Source organism: Dendropsophus ebraccatus, chromosome 9 (genome assembly GCF_027789765.1).
Source record: "Dendropsophus ebraccatus isolate aDenEbr1 chromosome 9, aDenEbr1.pat, whole genome shotgun sequence".
Classification (NCBI taxonomy): Eukaryota; Metazoa; Chordata; class Amphibia; order Anura; family Hylidae; genus Dendropsophus; species Dendropsophus ebraccatus.
In genome coordinates, this window is record NC_091462.1 from 24,781,184 (window position 1) to 24,801,791 (window position 20,608).

Consider the following 20,608-nt stretch of genomic DNA (forward strand, 5'->3'; position numbering starts at 1 on the left):
TGAAAGTGTGTGAACAATGACCAGCATTATACTCCCAGCATACCCCCGGTGTTCTTTTGACTAAACACAATGGTCTGTGGCTTGTCGACGTGTCACCATTTAGCACCAGGGAAGACTATTATATTACCCTTTGTCTGCAAGTTTTCTCTTTTTCTCTCAGATCCCGCTTCTCCATTTGCACTGTTTGCGTTCGGCTGAGGCCATTGCTACTAATTGCCTATTAATCGAAACAACGTCCATAAAGCTATATACATTCAATTCAACGAATCATGTAATGGACTGAGAGCGGCGTCTAGGGTTCCTAATTGCCTTAGGGATTTGAAGTCAATTACGATAAGATATCTGATAATAGATGGATATGAGAGTCCTTCATAACGCATAAAGCACCTGGCGAGCTCCAGCGCTATTGTTATTACACACAAAACGTCCCAATGTGAAATAACTCTGGAAACCAATAGAAACGTCACAGAACGAAGAATAATGTGCATGAGTAACACCCCACGTCTCCATCGGAACATGTCAGGTTAATGTTGGAGAATGGAGACAATATACAGCACCATCCCTGCACTGACCGATAGTATATATATATATATATATATATATATATATATATATATATATATATATACTATTATACATTATACTTCTATATATTATATGGAAATATAGACTATAAGACATTTATTAAGACTGGCACCAGCCCCAGATAAGGCCCCACCCCTTTCCCTGGACGGCTTTGCTTAGGGGAGCACGCTCCTGCGAGCAGGTGTAAATCATGGTAAATCAGGTGAAAGAGGAGGCCACCCCTCCTCCCAGGCTTGCTGCACTCTCCACCGCCCCTTCATATGAGCAGGATGTACGGCCAGCCTTACGCCGTGAAGAAGGATAGAACCTGCCCTTTCTCCATGACGTACACCATTAGCACAACTTTCATAAATGTCCCCCTATATACCCTGTTTCCCCTGAAAATAAGACTTAGAAGAGGGTTTTGCTGAATTGCTAAATATAAGACCCCCCCCCCCCCCCCCAGAAAGTAAGACCTAGCAAAGTTTTTGTTTGGAAGCATGCATAAGTGTGCTCAGCCAATCGCGGCTGAGCAGCTGATGACGTGGCAGAGGGGCGGATGGAGCGGTTCGGCCGGCCTCCTGAAGACGACGTCATTGTCCCAAGATGGCGGACGGGGGTCGACACGAATGCGGTAAGTATAATGCACCAACACTTCCGGGTCTAGTATGGGTGGGGGGAAACATGGGGAAGGGGGCCATTCACTAACATAACATACATTACAAAGTTGTATAACTTTGTAATGTGTGTTATTTTGTGAATAAATGATTAGCGCCGCACTAACCCTTTAATGTGATTTCTTTTTCATTGAAAAATAAGACATTCCCTGAAAATAAGCGCATCTTTGTGAGCAAAATTTAATTAGGGAACTGTGTTATTTCCGGGAAACAGGGTATATATATATATATCAGCTTTTAGAGCAGAGTTGTGATCGCGAGGCTAGATAACAAGCTGTCAACATTGGGAGGGAAAGAGCAGCATATCAGGAGTTTGATAAATGATTGTATTTGCAAAATATATTAAGTTGTATCCCCATCACCTTAATTTTTGTTAGGCATCAGGAAATGCAAAATAAAGCAACTTTGTAAATGCGTTGAATTAGCAAAGTTGCTTTCTTTTGAAGTTTGTCCCCTCTGTCTCGCTGTCATGGTGACGGCGGTTTCCTAAGATCCAGACCGCTGCTCTCAGCTATGATCCCCAGATGATCGTCTGTTTAGAGCAGGCTTCAAAATTTATCGTCATGGCCGCACATCTTTCTGTGTATACAGGGGATGTGAGGCCGATAACGATAAAAGGAAACCTATCCGTGCTGTCAGTTTCCAGCTCACAAGCAGTGTATACTTACCTAGCTATGATCTGGCATCTTGTTTCTCTGCCTCTCTCCTCCCAGTTACTGCATCTTCATGAACAATGTACAAACATGATGTTAATTGTTTATGTTCGCTGAACGCAAACAATTTGTTCGATGATTAGGATGCGTATAACGATCATTTTCTAACATATTCGAACTTGCGAACGTGCGCAACTGCATAATTTACACTTTGCACCTAATAATCTGTATGCATGTGCGTAGACCGAAACATACGCTTCTACTGTACGTTCGTTATTTGTTCGCGAATCGGACTGTTCTCTCATCACTAATAAAGAGCTAGGAAGGACATAAGTAAGTGCGGTGCCGGACCAGGTGACAGGGCCACCATCTTTCCTTGGATTTCTCTTTCTGGTGGATGTGAAGAAAAGCACAAACATAAAATGTGAATGAAATTGCTGCCAATCCCATTCCCATCCGTATAACATCTGGCCTAGGGGCACTTTCCACAGAACAGATGGAAAGCAGCATAGAGATGAGCAGATCTTCCTAGTGATATACATATATAGCTATACACGGGTGCTGGGACACCTGAGGTATCAGTGACTGAAGATACAGAGACCCACATCACACTATAGTTCTCTATAATAAAAGGACACTTGAGAAATCTGCCAGTCAGTGAAGAGACTTCAGCTGCTGATTACTCCTTATGGATATGGCTGGAGGAGCGCCAAGGACTCGCACTTCTCTCTAGCTTCCGTATTACGCAAGAAGACAACTAGACATAATAAAGGCAAAGAAACTTCTGACCCTGCCAACCAGACACCCTGGGGAACACCAGCATTTTTTTTTCTTTCAAATCAACTGGTGTCAGAAAGTGGCAGAGATTTGTAATTTACTTCTGTTTAAAAATCTCAAAGTCTTCCGGTACTTATCAGCTGCTGTATGTCCTGCAGAAAGTATTTTTTATGGGGGTTTGCTGCTGCTCTGGACAGTTCCTGACATGGACAGAGGTGGCAGCAGAGAGCACTGTGTCAGACTGGAAAGCACACACCACTTCCTGCAGGACATACAGCAGCTGATACTAGTACTGGTAGATTGGAGATTTTTAAATATAAGTAAATTAGAAATCTCTGGTGCTTCCTGACATCTGTTGAACTGAAAGATTCCCCGCCCCCACCACTGGAATACCCCTTTAAGGAAAACATGGTCACTTTCTTCCAGATACAGCACCTTACCTGTCCTCAGTTTATGTGTGGGTTTGTAGCTCGGTACCAATAAAGTGAATAAAGGTGAACTGTAACACCACACACAACCTGAGGACAAAGGTGGCGCTGTTTTTGCTTGGAAGTAGCTGGGCTATTTTAATACTGGATAACCCCTTTTAAATTTGGGAAGATTTTGTTACATATTACAAGCTATGATATACAAATAAAGCTTTACTGTACTAATGTAGTGTTTTACTACCTTGTTTCTTTGCTTTGGTGTCACTTTGCATTCAGATCTATAACACCCCTTGGAGATCTACTACAGGAACGGGAAGACTGTCCTAAATCCAGTTAGGATTATTTTCAACCCCGTTCTGTCTACAACTGGGTCAGAACTAATATATATATATATATACAGACATATATTCCCAGGTGTCATTTTACATTGATTTCCTCTGAAGTAAATATAAATTGGTGACCTGGGATATCCATGTAACGTAGAGGTAACCAGTCAGCAGCTCTTTTAACCTGAGGCTGCTGGCCGTGTTATGTAGGTCATTTAATACCCATTGTATACATTGTATATGGGATTTTTGTGTCTGAGTGATGTGTATTTAGACAGTAAACTTGTTTTGCTGCCTTTGCTGTATGTAAATGAAGTCCCTGGAGCCATTGGGGGGATACACAGCAGCTCTAAAGGCCCTATTCCACAGAACGATTATCGGCGTATTTGGCTAATATTGGCCGTTACGGCTGATAATCGTCACGTGGAATAGAAGGCAACGATCAGCCAACATCAATCATGACGGCTGATCGTTGCGTCGTTTGTCTTTCAAACATGTTGAAAGACAAGCGACTCATACAGCAACAATCTGCAGACCGCTGCTGTATGCTATGGGCTGCCCGGACGATCTAGCGATCACCAGTGCAGTCCCCCCGCAGCTCCCCGCGGCCCCTCCCACACTCACCTGCTTGCTGCTGATCGTGGAATAGCGGCGGTAGCGAGCGAGGAACGAGGAGAAAACGAGCACTGATAGGGCTCGTTTGCTCCTCTAAGTCGGCCCATGGAATAGGGCCTTAAAGGGGAACTCCAGGTAGAGGTTAATAAAAATGAAACAGTTTTGAAACTACCAAAAATCCATTTGTTTGGGGGGGGGGGGGGGGGGTTGTTCTGTGTTGTGTTTCTGGCCTTCCTGGTTGAGCAGTTCCCAGAATGCAATGCTTTCCATCAGCTGATCATCACAGTCCCCCACCCATCACAATCAGTAAAATTAGTGGTGCACCTGCTTCTGGCCAGTCAGAGATGGTGAATCACTCAGGGGATTGGGCGATCCAGCCAAACCTCCTGTGATATCATGCCCTGCCCCCTGTCTGCATCATCAGCCTGTCCTCAGCAAACACACACAATGTGAGACAGAGGCATGGAAGATTTGTCTCCTAGTGGGGGAGAGCAGAAGGAACAGGAGACAATGTGAATTTTGGCACAGAGGCCATTTTTTCCCTTCCTGGATTTCTATCAGCTACCAGTGTGGCAGAACCACACAGATACAGTAATACATTGTATAGACATATCTATATAACTTTTAATGTACTTTTAATAGAAAACAAGTTTTTCTTATGCGGAGTTCCCCTTTAAGTCAAGCAGTCATCTCTCCTCCTTCTGTAAGCACACCTCCTGCCTGATGATTGACAGCCCTCTTGATTATAGCTGAGCTTGTGCTGATGTCTCTCCTGGCAGGTCTGTCAATCATCAGGAAGGAGGCGTGCTTGCAGAAGGAGAAGAGGTGAATGCTGTGTAATACCTCAGGGATCTACTTACATACAGTAACTAACATCACTCTCCTGGCAGCTTCAAACTTTTACATAAGTTCTAATATAATTTTTTTTCCAAATATTATATATATATTGAAACATTTGTACACTGACTGCCAGCACTGACATGTGACATAGCTGCCAATGGCTGTGTCGGGAACTGCAGGGCTGCTCAGTTAGCGCTGCTGCACACAGCATTAGCAATACTGAGCCTCCCCTAATTTCTATTAAAGTATTAAGGCCCTATTTCACTAAGCGATTATTGGCCGCATTTGGACAATTATCGCTTTATCATTCGCTGTGTTTTTACAAGCCGATTATCGCTCAAATGTGATCCTTATCGCGAAAATTCAAACGATAATCGTTCCGTGTAAACACACCAATCTAGAAGGCAATGATCAGCCCACATGCACGATGTCGGCTGATCATTGTCTTTTAATGTCTTTCAACATGTTTAAAGCAACAATCTCCTGCTGCCACTCTATGTAATAGGAACAGCGGCAGCAGACCACCGCTATTCCCTATGGTCTCCCCGGATGATCTAAAAATCACCCGGGGAGCCCCCCTCCCTGCAGCTCCCCCTGGACCCCCTCCCCCCTGCACTTACCCGCTTTCTGTCGGCGGGTGCCACAGCGCCGACAATGAGGAGCAAGCGAGTGCTGACCTGACAGGTTGGCGCTCGTCTGCTCCCAGAGATTGCCCTGTGTAATAAGGGCTTTAGAATAGACACTTAAGTTGGGGGGGTAGAGTCAGTAGGTGCGGCACAGTGCAGCAGAACGAGCAGGGATACCTGTCAATGAATGCTCGCTCTGTTACACTGTGCAGTACCTGAAGCGCTGGTAATACAGGCTGCTTTCCCAACTGTAATGTCTACTGTAATGCTAACCTTCATTAGAATAGACATTGGGGAGGATCAGTATCCCTAGCACATAGCTTGAGCTTGCGCAGCCCTGCAGTTCCCGACATATCTAATGGCAGCAGCAGAAGAGTCGCCTCTTACTGCTGCCACTCATTGTAAAAAAAAAAAAAAAAAAGAAATTCTCTTTAGTAAAGCTAGTCGGGCTCCGTCAGTCCTACTGTGCTCACAAAAAAGCCTCCACTGTGCGTAAGGATGGTAGAGTTCCTGTCGGTCTGACTTCTGGATATCAAACATTTATCATCCGTCCTGTAGATTATTGATAAATGCTTTTAGCGGTAAAACCAATTAATATACTCTTACTTTCATATCAGACATTGGTACAGCAGCTGATCTGGGAGAGCTGGAGCTGAACTGCAGTACCAGGCACGGCCTGCAGGGGTCCCCTGGATAACCATTCTATGTAAATTCCTGAAAATCTCCTTTGTAAGTGAATTTTTTCTTTTTTTCATACATGATATATTTATCCAATATTTAGTCATTCTTTTTTTAGTTTTTGGAAGTAGTTTTCTTTTATGTATAAAGTTGTGTGACAATCCAATCCAATCCAATCCAATAGTTTAACGCCTTTCATTATATGGTCTCTTAGGAAAAGGAGGCAGAATCTGTCGGCTTTTACCCAAAATTCCCATGATCGTGCCGCTCACTCCAATCAAAGCCGGGGAGCCTTGATCTTTAGCACTGTCTCTCGGCTTCCGCTGGCCTGATCAATAATAAAAAGCTTTAGTCATTATGAACCCGACAATAACACAGATGGTGGCGTCTCTGCGGTGTGGTGTGTGCCGCTCATAGAGGCGCAGGCAGCGGACCCCATGAGCACGGCTATATATAGCCTCCATTGTAACCGCAGCAGTGATGTCTGTTATGTGGTCTCATGTATACGTTACAGAGGACCGCAGCCATGTGGGACTTGGCTTTACAATATGGATACAGTACAAACAGGGGATTCAGGAACGTTTAACCCCCTTTGGTGCTGCTAACTTTTTTCCAAAAGCCAGAGCAATGTGGTGGCCAGACCGCTATCGGGAGGAGGAAGGATTTCATTTTTTCCTTAAAGGGACTGTCCACAGAGCAAAGCTGATAAACATCAGATGTGTGCTGCATACACATGTATATGTAAAGCAGTAAAATAGGCTGCTTTTAAAGGGGTATTCCACCCAAGAGCTAAAAAAAAAAATAGCTAGTCCTACTCAACCCCCCTGAAAATTTTGAGCCATCTCCTGTGTTTATAGCTGCTACTGTTCCTAAGTTAATTTTTTTCTAAAAGCTGGTCCATATCCAAGATGGCGCCAGCCTCGAAACTACATTACCCGGCATGCATTGCACTTCAAAACCAACTGCCAGGTATCCAACTCATCTTGCAGAATCTATCTATCTATCTATCTATCTATCTATCTATCTATCTATCCATCTACATAGATAGATTAGAAAGAAAGAGATGAAACAACTGTGTCACCTTTCCCCAATACTGCTCAGGAGGCTGTCACTGTTTTGTTGTTTGCCTGCCGCTTGGTCAGGTGCTTACTGATCGGTGGGCAGGGTTACAGATGAGGTGTTACAGCTTGCCTGGCAACAGAAGAGACAGAGATCATGTGACTTTGGTCTCAGAAGGGAGGGGAAGCACAGAGGAGTGGAGACAAAGTGGACCAAGAAGTGAGGATTATCAGCCACTTCACGGTGTCAGGATGCACTGCAGACAAACGGCCCAATTAATGTAATAGAAACCTATTACCAACAAGCTTAGATTATTGGTGGTGACTGAACAGGGTTAAACCTTTATTAAAGGGGAAGTTCAGGCAAAATAATGTTAAGATATTTTATTCGCCTACAAAAGTTATGAAAATTACTAATAGACACTTATTATGGAAGAGGCACCTATAGTGCATTTTCTACTACAGCATGGTGTGTCCAGGCCTCTTTAAAGTTGGTGATGTCACGTCACATAAACTGCCGACTCCTGCTGTAGCGGTGGGACAGACTGGAGAAGCAGGAGGCGGCAGTTTATGTGACGTGACATCACCAACTTTACAGAGGCCTGGACACACCATGCTGTAGTAGAAAATGCACTATAGGTGCCTTTCCCATAATAAGTGTCTATTAGGAATTTTCATAACTTTTGTTGGGCAATAACATATCTTAAAATTATTTTGCCTGAGTGGAGTACCCCTTTAAGTAAAAGAACTTTTATCCCTGTACTGTTCTTCTGCCCCATGAATCTGTCCACATCCTGGTATCTTCTTTGAACTGTCACCCTGCTGTTTCTGTGCAGCAGTGCAGACACTTTCCCACAATCCCCCTTGCTTCCATGTACAGTGAAGACCAACTGCCAGTACTAATGGGACAGATCAGGACACTGCAGATGAGAATTAGTGACCCACCCTGCAGAGGGGCGGCGGTAAAATACATTGAACACTGAATTTACATATTCAGAAAAATACATTGTGTCGAAAACGGCGTGTTAGGTCAGATAAATAAAGTGAACTTAGTGATGAGTGTAACGCGCCCAATCAGACTGTAGCAGCGGAATGATATTTTATTATATTTCTGTAGCAGTCACAGCTCTGCTGTATAAAGCTAAAAATTACAACACCTTTCAGTCTATTAAAGGGGATTCCGATGTCTTAAAGTGATGATGTATTGCTAAGGATATGTCATCACTTTCTGATCAGTGATCTATAGAAGCGCCAGTAATTGTATGGATGTAGGGGACGTAGTGCTGGAACTTTCCACTGTGCAGTGAGGAGGACGCCAGCTCTACATCCCCTTCATCGCAGGATGGTGGGGGGCCGAGATGTTGGCATAGCCTTTTTTTATTGTAATATTCTATCAGTCTGCGTTCACCACTAGAGGGAGCTTAGGAGTTTACTGCATACAGACAGGAAAGCTTGATGAGAGACAGTAACAAGGCGAAGCTAACAGCAACATGTGACGTCATCCACCACTTAGGGAAAAAACCCACCTCCAGCATGGGCTCCCAGGTGCAACCATCAGGGATTTCTGACAGTCTCAATTTCTAGGGCCAGCGCCCATCCTGCCATCAACAGCTATTCTGGGGCCTAAATGAGGAAACATTAGGCAATGCGGCACCTATTACCACATCCCCACAGGTACCGGTGCCCTGTATGACATCATGAAGGACACTACCAAAGCAGTGACAATGACATCACCTCTGCAGCATCCTTACCAATCTGAAGCTCACACCGCTCCTGCTCCATGATAGGAAGTATCTGGGAACTGCAAGTCACAAGCTCAAATTATAGGTCAGCACCCCTTGTGATGTCACCAATGCCACGCCCATATCTGTGACATCATACCCATTATAAGCTCAATAGGAGCGCATCTCCTCTCTTGATTGGTCCCTGATGCTAGCAGCAGAAATCAACCAGCAGCCAATCAGAGTGATGCTATCAGCCAGCAGCCAATCAGAGTGATGTTATCAGCCAGCAGCCAGAGTAATCCTATCAGCAGTAATCAGCCAATCAGAGTGATGTTATCAGCCAGCAGCCAATCAGAGTGATGTTATCAGCAAGCAGCCAATCAGAGTAATCCTATCAGCAGAAATCAGCCATCAGCCAATGAGAGTGATGCTATCAACCAGCAGCCAATCAGAGTGATGTTATCAGCCAGCAGCCAATCAGAGTAATCCTATCAGCAGTAATCAGCCAATGAGAGTGATGCTATCAGCAGTAATCAGCCAATGAGAGTGATGCTATCAGCCAGCAGCCAATCAGAGTAATCCTATCAGCAGTAATCAGCCAATGAGAGTGATGCTATCAGCCAGCAGCCAATCAGAGTGACGCTATCAGCCAGCAGCCAATCAGAGTGATGCTATCACCAGTAATCAGTCAGAGTGATAGTAGCATCACTTCTACCCTGTTGTCTCCATCTGTACAACACTACAGCACCCACGCTGCCCTGCTTGGAGTTGTAGTTCTGCACCAGCCGGACAGCCACAGGCAGGGGGTCACTGGCCAATCAGTGATGTCTCCCATGTAGGACTGGAGATGGTTACGTCACGACAAGAGCGCTTACATCCCAGTCACATCCCGGAGCCCACCTAGTATACCGGGTATATCCGGTAACGCATACCTGGCGCCTCACCTGTACGGTAACAATAATCCCCTGTCGCGACACACTCTCGGGATAGATGTCCCGTTCCAGCACACTAGCTCCTCCTCCTTCCAGTCAACAGCATCGGTAACTGAGGCAACGGGACCCCGCGATGTGATTGGCAGGTTTGGATCCAGGGGGTTGTCCAATAGGATAGCTGGCAGGGCGCGCCTCGTCCAATGGCGATCCAGGGGGGAGAGCGGCTGCGCCGTGACGTCACACGGCTGGGAGCCCGGCGCTGCTGCTGCGGTGTGCTCGCTAGAGGGGACTGGGCTCCCGCACCATGGACACGGGGTAGGAGTCCGCCCGAGGAGCGGGGCTGCCGGCGGCTGCGGAGACTCATGAAGCTGCGGGCTCCGGAGTCCGGGGAGACGTGAGCAGGCAGCAGGTAAGTGCACGGGAGAGCACCGAGTCTATGGAGCCGTCTCCCGCCCTCTCCCCCTCCTCCTGCTGCTGCTGCAGAATCCTCTCTCCGCCGCTCCCGCTGTGCAACTTTTCTGTGTGCGGTGACCGAGCCCGGGATCCTACCTGCACTTCCTGCACTCACCGATGTCTCCGGTGCACGGTGCTATATGCCGTCTCCCGGCGATTACATGTCTGCTGCTCTCATGCATGACTATGGACCCCTGGGCAGGAGCCCACCTCTAGGACAGGGATCCACTGAGGAGGTGCCCACCTCTGGGGCAGGGATCCACTGGGCAGGAGCCCACCTCTGGGGCAGGGATCCACAGAGGAGGTGCCAACCTCTATGGCTAGGATCCACTGAGCAGGTGCCCACCTCTGGGGCAGGGATCCACTGGGCAGGAGCCCACCTCTGGCTCTGGGATCCACAGAGTAGGTGCCAACCTCTATGGCTAGGATCCACTAAGCAGGTGCCCACCTCTATGGCTAGGATCCACTAAGCAGGTGCCCACCTCTGGGGCAGGGATCCACTGAGGAGGAGCCCACCTCTATGGCTGGGATCCACTGGGCAGGAGCCCACCTCTGGCTCTGGGATCCACAGAGGAGGTGCCAACCTCTATGGCTAGGATCCACTAAGCAGGTGCCCACCTATATAGCAGGGATCCACTGAGCAGGTGCCCACCTCTATAGCAGGGATCCACTGAGCAGGTGCCCACCTCTATGGCTAGGATCCACTAAGCAGGTGCCCACCTCTATAGCAGGGATCCACTGAGCAGGTGCCCACCTCTACATCTAGGATCCACTGAGCAGGTGCCCACCTCTGGGGCTGGGATCTGCTGAGCAGGTGCCCACCTCTGGGGCTGGGATCCGCTGAGCAGGTGCCCACCTCTGGGGCTGGGATCCGCTGAGCAGGTGCCCACCTTTGGGGCTGGGATCCGCTGAGCAGGTGCCCACCTCTGGGGCTGGGATCCGCTGAGCAGGTGCCCACCTCTGGGGCTGGGATCCGCTGAGCAGGTGCCCACCTCTGGGGCTGGGATCCGCTGAGCAGGTGCCCACCTCTGGGGCTGGGATCCGCTGAGCAGGTGCCCACCTCTGGGGCTGGGATCCGCTGAGCAGGTGCCCACCTCTGGGGCTGGGATCCGCTGAGCAGGTGCCCACCTCTGGGGCTGGGATCCGCTGAGCAGGTGCCCACCTCTGGGGCTGGGACATACTAGACATAGGTCACTGGAAGCCATTGGGCTTGTGACCACCTTTAGGGCCATGACTTACTAGCCGGGTGCCCTCTGCTCAGGCCAGGTGTTTGGCAGGTGACCACTTCTAATGTTAGGCCATACTAGGACCAGGACCTACTGGGCATATACCCACCTCTGGGGTCAGAAGCCAGTGGACAGCTGCCCCCTGCTCGGACCAGGCTCTGATGGGCAGATGCCCTCTTCTAAGAGGACATGCCTGCTGCAAGGGCTATAGCCACCATTGCCAGTGCCAGGAGATACTGGCAGGTTTTCACCAGAGCACTAAGGCAACAAGCCGCTGGGCATGCATCATCCTGCCAGTGTGCGTTCTTTCAGTTTAGAATATCATTAGTAGACCGGGCATCTCCCTGGCATACGTAACCCGCAGTGCCTATACCTGCTTGACTCCTATGACCCTCTAAATCATATACCCACAGGGCACACATCTCTGTACAGCTAATCCCCTGGCACAAGTGTCTACCATCGGTGTGATCATTGTAGGTGCCCATCTCCTCCAGTGCCCGCTCACACATACTCCACACTAGACGGGCGCTGGTTCTGGATGGTGATGGGTTGTGTGTCCTTGTATGTATCCTAATGTCACCCTCAGCTTGTGGCTTTCAGCTACTTACTAATAGAAATCACTGGTCTTGGGCATCTAATCTGAGTAGGGGCATCACTGGGGGCATGAACGGGCAGGGAAGCCCCTGAGATCTTGTCGTGGAGTTACATTGGTAACTGAGTTGATGTTGTTTATGCTGTGGTTACATTGTGTGCCTAATCTGTACCCGATCGCTGCCCTTTGCCACCCTGGCTGTGACTGGGTTACTCGACTTACACTGGCAGTGTTTTAAGTTTTGCTAGGATGTGTCTGCAGCCTGCCAGGCTGTGCCAGCCCCCCGCTGATACTCCCCCCCCCCCCCCCTGTGTTGCTTGCAGCGGCTCAGCTCCCTGAAGGTCACCAGTGACTCCTGCACTGAGCTGCTGCTGCTGCTGCTGCTTTCTTGGGCTGCGTGTCCAGATGAGAAGTGACAGACCACCGCTGCCGGGCATTACATTGGTGACTTCCGCGGTGACCCCCTCGCCCCTTGTAATTGGCTCCTTGTGAATCGGGGAGGGGGGGGCCTGAAGGTTGTGAGAAAATGCAGAGAGCGACATCAGATGCAACTACTGCAACGCTGCAGACAGGAAGGTGCTGACGCTGGGCAGGTGTGGAGCAGGAATGCCAGGAATGTGCGGGGGGTGGTCTGCAGCCGACTGCTCAGGGCATACCCCTGCCAAGGGGTTAATATATCCCAGCATCCTGGCATCACAGCACATACAGTTGTTCCCTCTCCTTTCATAGCAATGATGCTGAGATATTGTTTCCAGCTGTGGTTGTGTGACAGATGCAGCAGAGCTGAGTGTGCGTGCAGCCGTGAGCAGTTCAGCTCTGCTGCATCTTAGATGTGCGTTTTATAGGTTTGCTTTCTGAAGGTCACACTCTCCTCTGGGCGCCTAAGGGTTAAGTACGGTTTCATTCTTAACTAAAATGCACGTCGCCTCCTTCCCCTAAGCCAGAGCCTGATTCATGGTTTGCTGCGTGGCGATTTGCCAGCTCCTCACGTTGATAAAGATTGTAATGTATTAGGTTTATGGGAGGGATATGGCAGCCGGTTCTACCGCTCCGGCACCTGTAGCTCTGGAGCGTTCTTCTGCGGATTGAGCCGCTGGCATCCTCACATACACCTTGGGGTTACCTCAGGCCTCCAGCATCTTAAACATCTCTAATATGTCATCCTTGGCGCCCTGTACCTGCATCTGCGTCTTTAAAGAGGTTTTCTAGGTTCAGCAAAAAAATTGTCCGGGGGCTGGGATTGGAAGAAAAAATAAAACAATTAGTTTCATCCCTTAAAGGGAAAACCCCTTTAAGAAAAAGTGTATTGCCGGATACTGCAGAAATTCTCCGTTTACCGTTGAAGCTCCCTACTAATACTTTGTGATGCTCACATGAGCTGTCATATGTGAAATTTTCCTGCAGTATGTTATAGGTAGGGATGAGCGAACCACGAGCACGCTTGGGTTAGGCTGGGTTCACACTACGTTTTTGCAATCCGCTTTTTGCAAAAAACAAATGAACTGTTGAAGAAAAAAAAGATGAAACTGTGTGCATCTGTTTTGATCCGTTTTCCATTGACTTCCATTATAAAAAAAAAAAAACGATCAAAAAGGATCCGTTTTTTTAACGGACACAAAAAAAAGGTTGACCACGTTTTTGTGTACGCTAAAAAAAAAAGTTCCGCTTTGATCCGTTTTCTTTATAATGGAAGTCAATGGAAAAACAGATCAAAACGGATGCACACAGTTGCATACGTTTTTTTCATCCGTTTTTTTGAAGGAAAAAAAAAAAAACGGTTGAAAAACTGATTGCAAAAACGTAGTGTGAACCTAGCCTTAGTCCTAAACAGAGTGTGCAGCCTTTGGTTACTGGTATCTTCAGAATTTGCATCCAGCTTTTAGGGCAGTATTACACTGGACGATTTTTCGGTGATAAACAATCTCAAACGACCACTATGACAAACGATCTTAACCATTCACGCTATTACACAGGACGATGGTCGTTACTTGGGACCGTTATTGCGCTCGTCCTTTCTTGGCTGATAGACCAGGGGATGACCGAATGATGTGTGAATGATCAATATTAAAAATAGATCCAGATTCTATCAAACGATCAACGATTTCTTGTTGGTCGTTTAATCGTTGCCTGCTATTACGCAAAACGATTATAGTTTCAATCCGATTGATAACAATTTTTCGAACGACAATCGTCATTTGGATACAGCCTTAAAACTGCATGCAGCTTTTTCAGCCGCTGGTAATCATATGGCACATGCTTAGGTTTGGACTAACCCAAGCGTGCTCGCGGTTCGCTCATCTCTAGTCATAGGTAGATCGACATCAGCTGACCTGCACGAGACTGGTGGAGACCACATGATCAACACTTCACGTCTATTTTCTTCTGGCTCCAGTGATGACGCTGTGATGTGTGACTGCTGTAGTGGTCATGCTTCCCTGGTTTATGATGTTCTGGCCCCAGTGATGATGATGTGACATATGAATGCTGTAGTGGTCATGCTTCCCTGGTCTCTGTTCTTCCGGCCCTGGTGATGATCATGTGATGTATGAAAGCTGTAGTGGTCATGCTTCACTGTTTTCTAATTTTTCAGCCCTGGTGGTGATGATGTGATGTAAGAATGCTGTAGTGGTCATGCTTTCCTGGTCTATTTCTTCTGGCCCCATTGACACTGTGATGTATGACTGCTGTAGTAGTCCTGCTTCACTGGTCTCTGTTCTTCCAGCCCCGGTGGTGATGGTGTGACGTATGAATGCTGTAGTGGTCATGCTTCCTTGGCCTGTTTTTCTGCCCCAGTGATGATGCTGTGATGTGTGACTGCTGTAGTGGTCGTTTGTCAAAACAACATGGAGGCCGGATGTATTGAGGCTGGCAGGAGGGAAGTTGGGCCAAAGAACGTCCTACATGGCCGTTCTTACTGACTGAGCAATGATCTGATCTACTATATGGTTGTTAGAACCCGCGTCTGTTACACCGGTGTGAATCTGGCCATAGCTGTCCCAATGGATCAGCAGCAGCTACAGGATTTGTTTTCAGTTTTTGACTCGAATACAATAGGATAGACCCTCTACAAACCAGAAGTGCTGCTCACTTACCGATCCACGACGCATGAAAGATCTGGAATCATTCTAGATTATCGCACCGTAGTCTGATTCAGTAATGCACTGAAAATGTCGGGATAACTTGACGACAGACCTTATATATATATATATATATATATATATATATATATATATGCGACTAATAGACACCCACTGGATTATACTGTAGTGTCTATGGACCTGTAGAAACCCTGTGCACCCAAAGGCTATGCAATATAGGGGCTGCCCCATCAGAGAATCCGGCAGTGATCAGCTGATCAGCACAGGTGTGCAGCAGAAGGATTACAGAACTACATCTCCCATCATGCCTGACAGCTAAGCTCCAGGTTGGAATACACTGGTGTGATAGTGTTGTATTGCTGGGTGTGTCGCTCACTCCACAACACTGAGGCAGCGGCAGCTCGGCAGACCTGAGTGTACACAGCTGCCTCTTACTTTTACAGCCGACATTGAAATTGGAGAAGAAAAGTGAATGAGAAGCTGTAAAACCGGCATTGTCCTGTAGTCTGTGCTGTATGAGGCTGGTGTCACAAAACATGGCGGCACTCATCACTGGGATATCAGAGGGAGAGACGCTATTGGTTGTCTGTAAAGACTGTAGTAGGGAGGTGACTATCCTGAGCGGGCAGGGATGTCTGGCAGCGTCGTAGAGTGGGTGCCCAACCTGGGGCTGGTCACCTGTTGTCGTACTACAACTCCCAGCAGGAGTATTGTAGGATAAGTGAGTGTACAGTCAGTTTATTATGTGAATACGCTCCAGGACGTAATGATTTTCTTCATGGCGATTAACATAATGATTATTTTATGACTTGACTATAAAACTTCACAGCAGCTCCTGCAACCGAGTGGTCAGAATCCGTCTCACTGTACCCATACTTCTCTATGGTGATAGTGCAGTCATTATAATTCATCCCGTGTATACGCACTGATGTACAGACTGTAGCTTAGAGGACTGGGTGTAATATTACTAGACGAATGGTGGTGGGGGTCTCTCTGTCAGGATTGGGGATGTATGCCTCTTTAAGGATAATGGGGGGTGCACTGCCATTAGGATTATAGGGGGATGGGGTGTGCTGCAGTGGGGATAATGGGGGGGGGGGGCGATGCTGTCAGGATAATATGGGGAAAGGGGTAGCTCTGCTGTCAGGATTATGGGGGGTGATCTGCCCTTAGGATGAGGGTATGCTCTGCTGTCAGGATGATATGGGGGATGGGGTGTGCTGCAGTGGGGATAATGGGGGGGGGCGATGCTGTCAGGATGATATGGGGAAAGGGGTAGCTCTGCTGTCAGGATTATGGGGGGTGATCTGCCCTTAGGATGAGGGTATGCTCTGCTGTCAGGATGATATGGGGGATGCGCTGCCTTCAGGGTGATATGAAGGGTGCCCTGTCAGGATGATGGGGGTGTGGGTGTGGGTGCGCTGCAGTCAGGTTGATATTGGGGGTGCACTGCCGTCAATATAATGGGGGTCTGCTGCCAGGATGATATGGGGGAGGGGGGTAGCTCTGCCATCAGGATGATGAGGGGGGAGGCTGCTGTCAGGATGATATGGGGGAAGGGGTAGCGCTGCCGTCAGTTTGATGGGGGGGCTGCTGGCAGGATGGTTACTCACATCCCTATAATCTAACAATCCCACAATTAAAACAGATTTAGGGTATAAACCCACACACCGTATACGCAGCAGATTTGTTGGTACAGATTTGATGCTGTGTTCAGTTATTTAGATCTAATCTGCTGCGAGTTTGCTGCGTATCGCAGCAGTAAATACGCTGCATATACGGTGTGTGGGTTTATACCCTAAAGGTTTTCAATGCAAAATTTCAGATGAGAGAAATTTCCAGATAAAGCAGTGATGGGATTTACAGTCTAGAGATCGTCCCGTTACCTTACCTGTTTAGCACGATTATGAGGTCTGTCTTTCAGAAACAGCGCTGCTCCTGCCCACAGCCTGCATGTGGTACCTCACAGATCTGTTGATGTGGATGGGACTGAGTTGCACTGTGGATAGGTGTAGGCCCTGTTCCCAAATTTGTGGCTCTCCAACTGTTTCAAAACTACAAGTCCCATAATGCCCGTGGCTGTCAGGGTGTGGTGGGGGTGGCTGTGCTCTACAGAGATTAATTTTGACTGCATTAAACGTGTGAAGATGCTGCGATTGTGTCATGGCGAGGGCAGAATTCCCGCCGTATGTGTGAAGTAAGCCGTGTGCCGGGATGCTTGTAGCTGAACTGACAACTCCGTCTCTGAGGGATTATACCGGATCACGTTCTGCTTTATACTCTGGGAAGCAGTAATCCGCAGCTCTTTTAATTCAGCACTCGCTTTCTCCACCTCTGACCACTGTGGACGGGACGCTGCTTCGGGTTGATGAAATATTTGATGATTTGGCACTGGAATTATTTTCTTTTTTAAATGGATCCTAAATATTGTGCTCAGACTATTAGACCAGTTTAGATTATGAAAGAAACCGTCAAAGATCAAGTGCAGTGATGATTTATTATATAGTATGGTACTACCTGGTGTTCAGAGTGTATAGTAATGTGCACATCCACCTAGTGAGCGGATTGCTGGTGGACGCACATGCTCAGTCCTTCTTCCCCAGAAATGTCTTTGTTCAGCCAAAAATTTTCTGCAGTCATTTTCAGGGAAGCATCGACGTCTGTCGTAACATCGCTTTAAAAAAGTACTCCAGCAAAAAAAAAAAAAAAAAAAACTTTTGGATTGACTGGTGTCAGAAAATGCCACAGAGTTGTAATTTACTTATATTGAAACATCTCCTGTCCTACAGTACTTATCTGCTGTATGTCCTGCAGGAAGTGGTGTATTCTTTCCAGTCCTGGCACAGTGCTTTCTGCTGCCACCTCTGTCTCGGACAGGAATTGTCCAGAGCAGGAACCGTTTTCTATGGGAATTTGCTGCTGCTCTGGACAGTTCCTGTCATGCACAGAGGTGGCAGCAGAGAGCACTGTATTAGACTAAAAACTATACACCACTTCATGCAGAGCATACAGCAGTGGATAAGTACTGGAACACTGGAGATTTTTTTAATGGAAATAATTTACAAATCTATATAGCTTTCTAACATCAGTTGATTTGGAAGATTTTTTATTTTTTTTTGGCTGAAGTACTCCTTTAAAGCCAATAGAAATGACTGGTGTGTTTGTCGGGGAAGGTTTGGCGCCTTCACAATAACATGACAGTAAAGATGGGGAAGGAGACTGATCCTATACTCGCATGTTAAAGGGGTTATCCAGCACTACAAAAACATGGCCACTTTCCCCCTACTCTTGTCTCCAGTTCAGGTGTGGTTTGCAATTAAGCTCCATTTACTTCAATGGAACTGAGTTTTGAATCCTGCACCAAAACTGGAGATAAGAGGGGGAAAAGTGGCCATGTTTTTTTAGCGCTGGATAATTCGTCTCCAATCTCCTCTATCTTCATTTATATGGTTCCCGTACCCACGTTCCTGCCATAACTATTCACTTTAGGATTAATTGACCCCTGTTCCTGTGATCGGCAGGGGTTCCACCAATCGGCTAGATGTCCCTTATACTGCATATAGAAGATGATTTTCATCCATTGGACACACACTGATCACAAGAAGAATGCGCCCCTAGTGGTGATGACATGCATTACCAGGCATGGCACAATGATAACAGGCTCAAACCCACTCCGTGTGGATGGGGTATAATCTGCACTGCATAAATTGAAGGTGTAAAATATTTTTGCACATTAAAAGTCTCCTAAAAGAGAAAAAAACTACTTTCAGTTTCTACACAGACGAGCTGATTCCTGCTGATTCTGTCAAGTGCAAATGAGCTTTGATGTGTTTTCCTGCCATGTTCTCTATGCAGATGTACTTCATGCCTTGTTAGACATGGACAGAAAAGACTAATCTAGTGGAGGTTTTTGCTGCTTTCCTACCAGCTAAGGCTCCGCTTCTGTAGGGAAGTACATGTGGGATCACACTATTGAAAGTATATGAGTATTCTCTTAAAGGGGTTATCCAGCGCTACAAAAACATGGCCACTTTTCCCCCTACTGTTGTCTCCAGTTCAGGTGCGGTTTGCAATTAAGCTCCATTCACTTCAATGGAACTGAGTTTCAAAACCTGCACCCAAACTGGAGACAACAGTAGGAGGAAAGTGGCCATGTTTTTGTAGCGCTGGATAACCCCTTTAACTTTTCATGTGTATTGCCTTATCTATTACTAGCATTGTGATATTGTGCAAAATGGCCATAGCTTAGTGCGTAGCTGTGATCTCCGACCCGTGACTGTCCAGCTGTTGTAAAATGTAAGCTCGTGTGGATGTCCGTGCATTCTGGGAATTGAAGTCTTTCAACAGCTGGACGGTCACAGGTTGGAGATCACTGCTGTAAGGCCCCTATTACACGGGGCGATTATCATGCGAAAAATCGTTATATTCTAATTTAAATGATAATCATTCTGTGTAATTGCAGTCAACGATCAAAAAATCGTTTGTGTGTCTATGATCATTGATTTAGATCTGAACCTAAAATTATCGTTAATCATTCGTTCACTCAAGTTCTGCATTTGTTCACTAATCGTTCAGTGTAATGGCACATTGTCCATTCCGAATAAACGATCATAGTAATGATTGTATCTTACGACCATCGTCTCTGTGTAATATGGTGAACGATTCCAGGTTAACGATAAACAATCTCGTTTGCGATTGCTTATTGCTAGTTGTTAATTGTTAAAAATCGCTCCATGTAATAGGACCCTAAACCCTGGTAGGCAGCAATATCACCATGTCCAGGCGCAGTCACAACAAAACACAGCTAACGCGGTCACTAAAACACAGTTGGGGTCGGTTGATGTCTTTCCCTTGTTTGTCTATCAGTTACATGTGTTCTTTGTCCCTTGAGGTTTGCGCCCCTCCTCCTGTAAACAGCACAGCCCCCCACCAATGCACTTTCTCTGTAGAGGCAGCAAACACCCCCACCCCCCTCCAGGCAGACATATTCTCCCTAAGCAGGAAACCCTGTCCTCCCAGTAGTCCCAGCATGTACTGGAGTGATCTGTGACCGCACTGCAGGGAGAGATGGGTGCAGATGCTGTCAGTCAATGTATTCAACACCTGGGTGGAAGAAGCCAGACGCCAAATCCATGTCTGGTGAGAAGAGAAACTAGTTGTCATGGCTTATTTTCTGGTTGACCTGGCATCCAGGGTTTGACTAGACCACTAAAATGAACAAAAAAAAAAAGTTGCCACGGAAACCAGAATGAAAACATCCATTGATCCATCTCATTGTTAGCTGAAAACATCGTGGAGATGAGATTTGATATTGCTGTATGTAGTAGTAGGATTTTCCAGA

The 20,608-nt window shown here is 47.0% G+C and overlaps 2 protein-coding genes across 6 annotated transcripts in view; one reads left to right on the plus strand and one right to left on the minus strand.

The window, feature by feature from the left end:
- The window catches only part of CCDC148 (coiled-coil domain containing 148), a 179,904-nt gene extending 169,868 nt beyond the window's left edge, over positions 1 to 10,036 (minus strand). For 2 of the 5 annotated variants that reach the window (XM_069985102.1, XM_069985101.1), the window contains exon 1: positions 8,994 to 9,063. In XM_069985102.1, coding sequence (XP_069841203.1) covers positions 8,994 to 9,024 — 31 coding nt within the window. In that variant the 5' untranslated portion in view covers positions 9,025 to 9,063. Of the gene's footprint in view, positions 1 to 7,265; positions 7,362 to 8,993; positions 9,064 to 9,898 lie in introns of those variants that run through there. The other 3 variants (XM_069985104.1, XM_069985103.1, XM_069985105.1) reach the window with 3 other exon arrangements.
- A 99-nt stretch (positions 10,037 to 10,135) lies between these two features.
- The window catches only part of PKP4 (plakophilin 4), a 204,390-nt gene continuing 193,917 nt past the window's right edge, over positions 10,136 to 20,608 (plus strand). The window contains exon 1 of the mRNA XM_069982735.1: positions 10,136 to 10,307. The gene's annotated coding sequence lies outside the window, so the exon portion shown is untranslated. The remainder of the gene's footprint in view (positions 10,308 to 20,608) is intronic.